Here is a 10,753-nt window from a genome sequence, read left to right as displayed (position 1 = left end):
AAAAGAAACACAACTTTTATCTACCATCACACCGGATCTAAGAGAACGAAATCTCCCCTTTTTTTCAATTTTACCGAATCAAATCCCCAGAATTTGCAATTGCAGCCACAGACAGGGACCAGTATGCAAATTAACAAAAGCATCCATCGATTCCCCATGCACGTTACAATTACATACATACCATCATAGGAGTAGTAGCAGTATTAAATATACAATTTTGAAAACAAGAATTTAGTTAGATAACTTATTTATGATTCTAACCAAAGCAATTAAAACGCTGCACTTATTTTATGTATTTTTGTTGGATTCATTAAAGATCAAATGAGTAATGATATAAACTAGAAAATTACATACTTGATTGAAGCAGGGGTACATAATTTTCTTATCTTTTCACCGACTGAAATATTAGCATAAATCATGAAAATACTATCACTAGGGGGATTTAAATTATGTGGCTGCTAATTCTCGTTAACAAAAAGTAATTAACATGTGTTAGTTTGACAAGTTTCAAGCATTGGGCACTCTGGCTGCAACAAGACTTAGAGCTTCTTGATAGTGAAAAATGTCCCCAAATATTCCACTCGAAACCGCTTGAAAATCGCTGCAATAAATGCTGTTGGAGCTCGCTTCGCCTCCATAACAATGGTTGCCGCCGGAGTTGAATTGAGTGAAAAACCTTTGGTTATCAACCGGAAAACCTAAAAATTCATTCTTGGCTCCAGCTTCATTGATAACAGGCGGCGGCGAAGATGGTGGCTCCGTCTTCACTTTGGGGAAGAAGCCGTGTATAACTTCTTGCAACAAACCTGAATCGGATCTCTCGCTGGCGAAAAAATCAGTTGAATCGGTGCTTGTTGGAACGGTGTCGTCGCTGTGCTTGAAGGCGGCTTCGGGAGCAATGATGGGCTGCAGAGGCGATGACGACGAACAAGGAGAAGGAGAGGAGGAAGAGTTGCTGAAAAAGTTGAGGGGCATCTGCTCGTTTGGGAAATGGAAGGAGCAAGCGTCGGAATATTTGGAATTGGAGGTGTTGAGGTAGTCGCGGAGGAGAAGCATGTTAAGGGAATTGTTGCTTCTGAAAGAAGATCCGGTGAGATCGAGATTAGGGTTTGCGAAGGTAGACGATGGGGCCAAGTGGCGAGCGCCGAGAATGGATGGCTGCGGAGATTTAGAGTAGTGGAAAGGAGGGATGAGATTGTCGGCGGCGGGGTGGGTGGGGGAGGTAGGGTAGACGAAGTTGGTGCGGGCCTTGGCGCCGCGCATGGCGCGGGCGGCACAGTCGTAGGCGCAGGCGGCCTCCTCCGCCGTGTCGAAGGTGCCCAGCCAACGCCGCTCCTTGGACTGGGGGTCTCGAATTTCGGCGGCGTAGCGGCCCCAGGGGCGGCGCCGGACGCCGCGGTACCTCATGGAGCCGGCGGGAGGGGGGGCGGCGGCGCCGTCTTTGAGGGAGCGCTTGTTGGTGGCGCAGCGCTTAGGGGGGGCGGCAGGGGGGTCGGGGGCGCCGTTGAGCCTTCTCATGGCTTCTTCCATGGTGGAGAAAAGATGGGGAATTGTTTGTTTAGATTTAGGAGACGAGAAATGATTGAAAGGAATACTGTAGTTTCAGCGGATATAGGGGGACTGCAAAGAGTTTGCACCTGCTCCATCACTATTTATAACCGAGCTACACATATTATTTCTTCTTTAATTTTTAATTAAGCTAATCATCTACTACAATTTGTTGAGTTTGCACCTCGCCGACTTAAAAGGACGCCACTTTTTCTCATTTTTTTTTAATTAAGGTAAATCTTGAAAAAGTTAAAAATTCACTCTCCACCTACAATGCATTGGTGAAATTTAAAGGTTAGATATTTGGTTTCAAGAAAATTCACACACAAAAGTCATCCTAGTATACGGTTGGTTTCTTTATTGTGTGTAAATTATGTTTTATCATTTTGAATAAATGAGGTTTTTATTCAGAACACTAATTTTCTGGATTATATAAGTAGTGAAATAACATTTGGAAATATAGTGTAATCGGTCGGGGTAACTAGAGAGAAGTCTAAGTTGATTAGGCATTAAAAGTAAAACTATTGAGCCTTGTACGAAAATGATAGCATAGACTAGCATAATTAGATAAGCTAAATAATTATACGGATTAATTAGTAATATACAAGTTAGATAAGAATAAATGATATTTCTAGGTAAAAGGACAGTTGATAATTCATAGTCCGAAAATGACTATTTAGCTCTTCCATCGACAGATCACAGTGTATCATTTGCCCCACAAGATTCTTTATATTCCACCGTTACTTTTCATAACTTCTAAAATTGAAAATTAGGGGGTGTATTCAATTAAAATTTTAAAAGATTTTTTTGTATTTTAAAAGTTCATAGGTATTCAATTTAAATTTTAAAAAATCCTTAAAAATCTATATGTATTCAATTATGATTCTTAAAGATCCATTTAAATCTAGCTAGTGATATTGAAAATTTGTAGGATTCTAATATGTCATGGACTCTATAGGATTTAATGCCCTAATATAAATACAAAACTCCTTTAGAAACCTCACCTCTACGTAAGAGATTTTGATATATTCTGTCTTTCTTTCCCCATCGAACATTGAACAAGAAAGAGGTACCAAGTGCCTGAAAATTTTCAACTATTTTTGTTTCTTTATCTCTCGATTTTTTTGCTAATAGGCGGCGTCCGTAGTTAATTTTGTTTCTGAATGTTGATTAGTTGGAGATATAGTCTATTTCGATAAAGGGTGATGCTTCGAATGATGAATATACGTGCATGTGTGTGTGCTTGTATGTATACCAGATATCATGATTTAACTGAAGTCTTTATGAACATGAATTTGTCCAATTTTTCTGCTATATATTTTGTGTTCAACTCGTGTGAAATTTCAGTTCCTAAAAGTATACTAATCTCTAAGCTTTGGCGGTTTCCATTGATTTATTGAATTCAACTTGTTCTCAAGTTGATTGATGAAAGTTATATAACATTTTTCAGTTCCACCCTATGCTTGGAATTACCTTAATAAGTTGACTGAGCTAAAACATTTTGAAGTAAGTACGAAGTCTTGGAACAATCTTCTTTAAGTCTCTTTTTTGGTTACACTTGTGGCTATCTTTATTCACGATTAGAGTTATATGATATTCTTGAATTTGAAGAAATAGTGTATTGTGTCATAAATAAGGTTTAAATATTTTTATGTATGCTTTGATAAAATAATTCAACAAATAAATATTATGCTTTTTTTAATCAAAAGAGAAGAGAAGATATATAAATTTTGTAGGAGAAAGAGATACAAATAGAAATAATATAATAACAAAATAAGGAGAAAGAGAAAAAAATAAAGAATATTGTAAAAGAGATAGGAGGGAGAAAAACAATCACTTTAAAATTTTAAATTATAATAAATTATTTATTTCAAATTCATATTTAATGAATTTTAAATCAAATTGAAGATCTTGTCATAATCTTTAACTTAAGATACACATCAAATATATTTTTATAAAAGACGAAAAAGAAGTAAAATAAAAGAATTAGGTTTTGATTTTGTTTTAATCTTAGTCAACAATTTAATCTTAGTTAGAAATTAATTACGTGGAAATAAATAATCCACATAAGCTCCAACTCATCACTCCGGTGGCCGGAAAAAATTGAGGGGACGAAATTGCAAAAAATGAAAAGGTTATGATTTAATTTGCCACACTTCAAAAGTGATCACGTTAAAATTGCAAATTTAAAATTGTTCGTGATTTTATTTGCAAAAACCTCTTATATAAAAGTTGTATTCTGCTGGGAAGCATACGACACAAGCTCCGATCTGGTATATCCTACACCCTGCATTTCGTCCGAAGATATGATCATTCGACATCTCAACTAGCTCGAGGACGTACGATTATTCACTCTTTTGAACCAAGAAATTGGGGGCCAATGGCATGTTATCTACTTTTGTGTCGATATATTGATGTTTTGGCAGCTAGGGCTCTTCAAAAAAAGAGAAGATTAACTTGTTTATAGAAATTTTCGATTATTGTTTTGGTGAATGATAAATTCTTTAGTTCATTGCCAACTCAAATTGGTATTAAGATATGAAATTAAAGTTTACCAAAAAGAAAAATCAATTTGTAAGAATAAGACAATTTCAATTTGTATTTATTATATTATGTTTTTTGATACACATTTTTTTTATTATTATAACAATCTATAGAATTATAAAGTCAATGAAAATAGAGATAAAATAATCTAACAGAATCTGTTAAACTCTACATAGAATTAAAATAATCCATAGAATTAATTGAATCCACGGATTATAAAAAGTCTGTCAAAAGCTTTTAAAATCTTAATTGAATACACCCCTTAGTATACTATAATAATATATGGTTGAACTCTAATTCTAATAATCAATTGCATGAATTAAATATTAAAAAGGGTTATCAACCCTAATTAGTGATTATAAAATTGAACTATAACACAAAAATTAAATTTTAATGAAAACACCGAACTCGATCATTCTGAGGTGTTGGCAACTTGGCATATATGCCCAACAATCTGATGTCTAATTTAAACGTACAATTTCAAAATAATAAAGATATAAATATGCCATTAAATATGAGATTTAATTTAAATATTAATCCAATTTACAAATTTGTCTCTTAAAACATAAATTTTTATATTAAAATCTACTCAAATTCAACGTAATGAAGAAGGATGAAATTCGCAATATTTGAGAAGTATGAATTCTGCTATTTTTGTCGACTTCAAAAGAACAGTACGTAGAACATAAAGACACTAGCTATTGCAATTGTTGAATCTTAATTCTTAAATACTTTCCCTCTAAAAAAAATTCTTAAATACTAAGAAAATATAATATGTACAATCGTACGTACGGAAATTGTTACAATATAAACTCCATCCCCTCGCCTTTTTATCTGGAAATTATGTAAATCAATTATGTCAATGCTTTTTGTACATACAGTAATATTTCTTTTATTTTTTTACTTTTCATTTAGGGCTAATCATAATGTGTATCCCTAACTTTCAACATTTTTCAAAAAATATTTCCAACTTTCATTTTAGTTAAAAAATATTCAACTTCTAACTTTTTTCAAAAATTTCCTACGTCGAGCTATACAAAATTTGCCAATGGAACGATGAGTCACCTTGTTGGATTATTCTTAGATGAAATTTTATTTTTCATCTAACGAGGTATCATTCCATCACCGAATTTTGTATAATTTGAAAATTGCAGAAAGATTGATGTTTTTTTAATAAAAAAACAAAAATTCATGAGGATATATTTAAAAAATGTTGAAAGTGGAAGACACAAAACATATTTATCCCTTTTAAATATTGCATAGATATTTCTTTGATTCTTTCTACATTATTTGTGAGATTATATACACTTCTAGCTAACTAATCATCAACTCATTGAAACTAAACGTGTATTTGAGATTAATAGTTTACAATTGTATTTGAATTTTGATGAGGATGAAATTAATCTCAACATCGAATTGTAAAGAAAATGTAAAATCGAACTAAGAATTGAAAAGTGTTTGAATATGTATATATGTACGCTAAAACTATTCTTTCAAAATTGTATAAAGGTCACCACATGTATGATTGTAAAACCATGCAACTAAAAGTCGACATGTATATCATACATAAGACAATTATTTTGTCAAAAAAATATATATTAAAAAATATACTTATATCTGATCTTTTTATAGACTACTAAACGTATTAAGAATTCAAAAAAGTAATTTTAGTATTAATTCGTTGCCGTCTATCGAACCTGCATAGTAATTCTCTCTAAATCCTTAAACTATAGACATTTTCCGTTTTTTCCCTCAATCTTTGAACTTCCCACAAAAAACTCCCAACTTTTAATTTTTCCTAATTTTTCCATGACGGATTTTCCGGCCAAATCCGAAGTCGGAATTTTCCTATATGGCGTTATTCATGCCAAATCACCCTATACGTGGCAAATCACACCCACCCTCCCCCTCACACGTCACTCTCCCCCTCCCACGTCACCCTCTTTCTCTCTTCCCCCATCCCCCTTCCCCCTCTACCCCCCTCTCTCTCACCGCCACAACCGCCCAGATTCTGGGGACGGCGGCTTCCAGGAGACGGCACAAGCCGAAGAGCGGCGTCGACTCTGCCGGAATTTTAGAGCCTGCGAGCGAGCTCAGGGGGCGCCGGCTTGAGGGCCGACGTTTTCTGGGACCTCCGTCGACTCTCCCCCTTCCCCCATCCCCCACCGCCACCACTTCCTCCCCCCTCCCCCTCCCCCTCCCTTTCTCCTCAAGTCGATTCCCTGCGCCGATTGAAAACCCACGTTTGAAGACCCACTTTGCCCCCCTTCCTCCCTCTCTCCTCTACTCAGATACCAAATTTGAAGAGGCTCGGGGCGTTAGGCGGTGTGACTGGGAGACAGAGGCTCACCGGATGAGGCAGGTCAGGGCGGCGCTGCTATTTACGGCGCAAACCCTAGGCGGCGCGAAGACGGGGCAAAACCCTAGCTGCAACTCTGAAAACGTGGGTCAGAGAGAAGGGTTCTCAAGTCGGATCTTGGGAGCGCGGAGCCTTTGAGGAGAGCGGTCGTCGGGGCAATCTGTAACAGACAGGGATGAAGGCGGTAGTCTGCCGATTTTTTGGAGGAGATGAGCGGCGGCGATCGAACTTTGAGAAGAAGGTGGTGGACGTGGCAGAACGACAACAAATTGAAGAATAACAAACACGAAACGACGTCGTTTATGTATAATAGATACTACATCGTTTTATTAACAATCCGGCGTGTCCACGTCACTTAATTCCGATTCCACGTGTGATCGAATTTGGCCGAAAATTTCGTCATGGAAAAATTAGGAAAAATCAATAGTTGGTGGTTTTTTATGGGAAGTTCAAAGATTGAAGGAAAAAACGGAAAATGACTATAGTTTAAGGATTTAAAGAGAATTAACCCTAAATTATATACTCGTTACTTGTCCCAAATCCTATTACTATATTGTAATATTGTTTGTTCTCATCTCAAATCATATAGTAATATCCACTGACTTACTGTTTTCACCAACTTGTTTAAATTATAAAATATCAGTATAATAAAATAAAATTTGTAACAATAATTAGTTGTCTCAGATAGAATTGAAATTAGTTGTCTCAATAAAGCCTCAAATTTATCCTTGGATGTATAATATTTTTAAATGCAATAAAGACTCTCTTTTAGTATAAAATATAAGAGAGGAGAGACAAATAATTTATTTTAAAGCTTCTATTTATATGATTTTATTTTTAATCTATTTTTCACATATATTAAATTAAAGCTCTTTTCAAAATATTTAATTTGATAAGTTCAGAATAAAAATGAAAAGAGAAAAAAAAAAGAAAAAGAAAAAAGAAATTCTATCATTTAGGAGAAATTTCTATATTTGGGTTCAAAATTTTTATGTTTTTAGAGATAGAGAGAGTTTTATTGAAAATATATTAATATAATTTAATGGGTAATTATAAAATTGATTAGATGATTTGTTAGAGTAGATTTCAGAAAAATAAAAAATAAAAGCTCATAATATTTTACGTAGGAGAAATAATTATTATAGAGCTTTGAATTAATTTATGATGGTACATAATTAGTGGCGGATTCATGGCGCTAAAGCCTCTTCCCAATTTTTGAGTTTTTTTTTTTTTTTTAGTTATTATCATATAAATTTAATTGTAAGGATATAACTGAAATTGAGAGAAAAAAAAATACACCCACAACCTAATATACTAACTACCGAAAATATTGAAAAAAAAAACTGTCAAAGTGATGATATGTTTCAATACTAGCGTGATGGTATTGCCTTGGTACGTGAAACATTTATACAAGTATTAAGTTTAAATAATAATAATAATAATAATAATAATAATAATAATAATAATAATAATAATAATAATAATAATAATAATAATAATAATAATAATAATAAAATTTATTTGTATACATTTTTTTGTTGTCAGTTAAAAAGTGACATAATGAAAATCTCAAGCCCTTTTTTTCTTCAATCGATGATGTTAGGATGAAGAATGCCAAAATGTAAATTTATTTATACACAGAGAAAGGATCAGAATTTCAAAAGAAATAACAGAAGAGGCAAGAAGGGACGTTTTGTTGATGAACACACTATCAAATTCATTTAACTATAAAATTTGAAGTATATTTTATAGTTAAAATTTATATACTTCAAATTTTATAGTTAAATGAATTTTATTGAATCAAAAGTTATAAACGATAAATACCATACATGTTTGAAGTTGTTCAAAAAATTTGTTGCTTTTTAAATATGATAACTTTTTTTTATTTTCTATTAATGTATGTATTTTTTTGTATTCATACAATGATCTTTTATAAGTACTAAATTAAATTTGGATATTTTACGTGTCTATTAATATTTCAAAATAATGTGTTGAGATATGGTCTGTCAAGGACCAATATGCTTAATAACAACTATTTTTATACCTTAAATTGTGAAGATCTTTGATGGAATTATAGCTTCACTGAATAAATTTTTGGTCCAAAGTTTGAATCTCATAGGTTGAATTTAATTAAGCATTTTCACAACAAATTCATAATTCACGTAACGAATTTATAGATAACTTATTTTATATGATAAATCTGATTTAATTTGTGTAATTATATAAACTCCCTATATAAATGATAGTATACCTATATATAAACACATGTTATATTTTTTATACGAATTATTTAGGTTATATTAAAATATCATATCACTTTGCAAATAATAAATTTGGTATAAAATTTTAATTTTTATTAGTTTATATTAATATTATAAAGTATATATATACACAACTTACGTGATGAGGATGAAATTGGGCACTTAAATACATTCAAATCTAACTTCAACAAAAATACGAAACATCAAGATAAAGCTGCAGATCTGAGGCTAAAGGGGAATCAAAATAAAAGAAAGAAGCGAAAGATTTATATTATAACTACATAAATGCAAATGCAAATTTTAAACACGTGGCAACCAACGATTTGCACTTCTCAAATATTATTATTTGGGCCTCGAAACTAGACTAAATGGGTCTTAGTATAGTATCTAATAAATAGACTATAAATAGAACCCCTAAGATTAAATGTAAACAAGTCATTCCATAGGAGGAAATCAAATAAACAAATGTTATCTTCTTTTTTGCGCACTCAATTTCTTTGTTCTTAGCTCTTAGCTCGATATTCTTCACTTTTTCATAAATTTGCCATTGAATCTAATACCCACTTCAACATTACGCGAATCTAAAATTATATTTGTCGCGCATAGCGCGGGAGGTACACTAGTTGTTTTAATAATCGTAACTACGCTAAATTATTAACATTTTATTCTGATTTATTATAGTATTTGTTTGTTAAATTTATGTTATTTTGTCCCCTTTTCTTTTTTTAGTTAATTTTTAAGGTTAACTTCGAGTCAATCATCTACTTAAAGTAAGATTATTAACTATATTAATAATAAAAATTAATTTCTTTTTATAGAAAATAGAACAATTATATATATATATATATATATAAACGCATAGAGAGGTAACTTTTTTCTATGCTTTCAATGTACCTATTGTTGAATCAACAAAAAGAGAACAACTATTTACTATAGTAGGTAACTGTGTTATAATCCTAAGTGCCGTTTACTTTGAAGGATTAGTCTTTATAGATAAAAATACTAAGATTAATCCCTTATTTACTTTGATGGATTGAAACTTTGAGATATCACAAGGCCTTTGATTATTTCTATTATTTAAGCTAGTTTTACTGATTCATATTCCATTAAAGAGTGAGATTGGAGAAATCATAATGTCAAGAATAAAAATATTCAAACATGCATATTATCAATCATTCAAAAGAATGTCCCATAAATCCATTAAAATTATACTTGAACACAAATAAATTGTACGTACTACTCAAAAAAAAAAAAATTGGCTCCGAAGCAAACTCAATATCTTCAAACTTGAACAAATTGAGCCCGTATCCACAGATTCTAGATCACACTAGCTTATTGAATTAGTTAATCCTATTAACAATAAAATTCCGACTCAAGTAGTATAAGGGCCTGTTTGATATGGGTTTATAGGTAGGATAAATTAAATTAATACAGATTAGTGTGATGTTTGATATCATGTGCAGTTTATATGGTCAACTCCTACTTAATCCTACTTCTCCATGCTATTTTGTGGGATTAACCCATACTAATAATCCGTCCACCCCCCTCGGATAAATTTAATACTGAGAAGTTGGATAAAAATTCGGTTACCCTTCCTCACGCATATCGATGCAAATACCCAAGTAATGGTGGACACACATGATATTTTTAAAATTATGTGAGGATAATTTTGGTATTAATTAGATAATATAATCCAACATAATCCTATGGATATCAAACATAATATAGGATTAAGTAGCCATGATATCAAAGACCTATGAAATAATATAAATCCACACTAATCCACATTAATTTCTCAAGATAATTTTAATCCTAATCAATCCTAAACTGCAAATCAAACGGCCCCTAAGTGTATAACAGCTAGTCTAACCTCTGATGAAAACTAACTAAACAATATTTCTAGGCTTATCCTTTAGCTTGGCTGGCGGTTTGCGCACGTGGCAGCCTCTGTTTACGGATCGATAAATGAAGCTGCCTAATTAAAGAGCACACGTACGCTCTTCCTATTAAACGCATTACATATAGTATTATTTTCTCAACC

At 32.5% G+C, this 10,753-nt stretch overlaps 1 protein-coding gene across 1 annotated transcript; it reads right to left on the bottom strand.

The window, feature by feature from the left end:
• Positions 1-300: 300 nt before the first annotated feature.
• On the bottom strand, positions 301-1,611 carry LOC130995505 (ethylene-responsive transcription factor ESR2-like). Its single transcript, XM_057920809.1, has one exon. The coding sequence runs from the start codon at positions 1,528-1,530 to the stop codon at positions 508-510; it is 1,023 nt and encodes a 340-aa protein (XP_057776792.1). The 5' UTR covers positions 1,531-1,611; the 3' UTR covers positions 301-507.
• Between the last annotated feature and the right edge of the window lie 9,142 nt (positions 1,612-10,753).

Source organism: Salvia miltiorrhiza, chromosome 7, assembly GCF_028751815.1.
Source record: "Salvia miltiorrhiza cultivar Shanhuang (shh) chromosome 7, IMPLAD_Smil_shh, whole genome shotgun sequence".
Lineage (NCBI taxonomy): Eukaryota > Viridiplantae > Streptophyta > Magnoliopsida > Lamiales > Lamiaceae > Salvia > Salvia miltiorrhiza.
The sequence above is the reverse complement of the archived record's forward strand: the minus strand, read 5'-3'. Positions and strand labels throughout refer to the sequence as shown.

Bases quoted from the DNA above. Each gene is read 5' to 3' on its own strand.
- LOC130995505 (XM_057920809.1), bottom strand. From the start codon at position 1,530: ATGGAAGAAGCCATGAGAAGGCTCAACGGCGCCCCCGACCCCCCTGCC.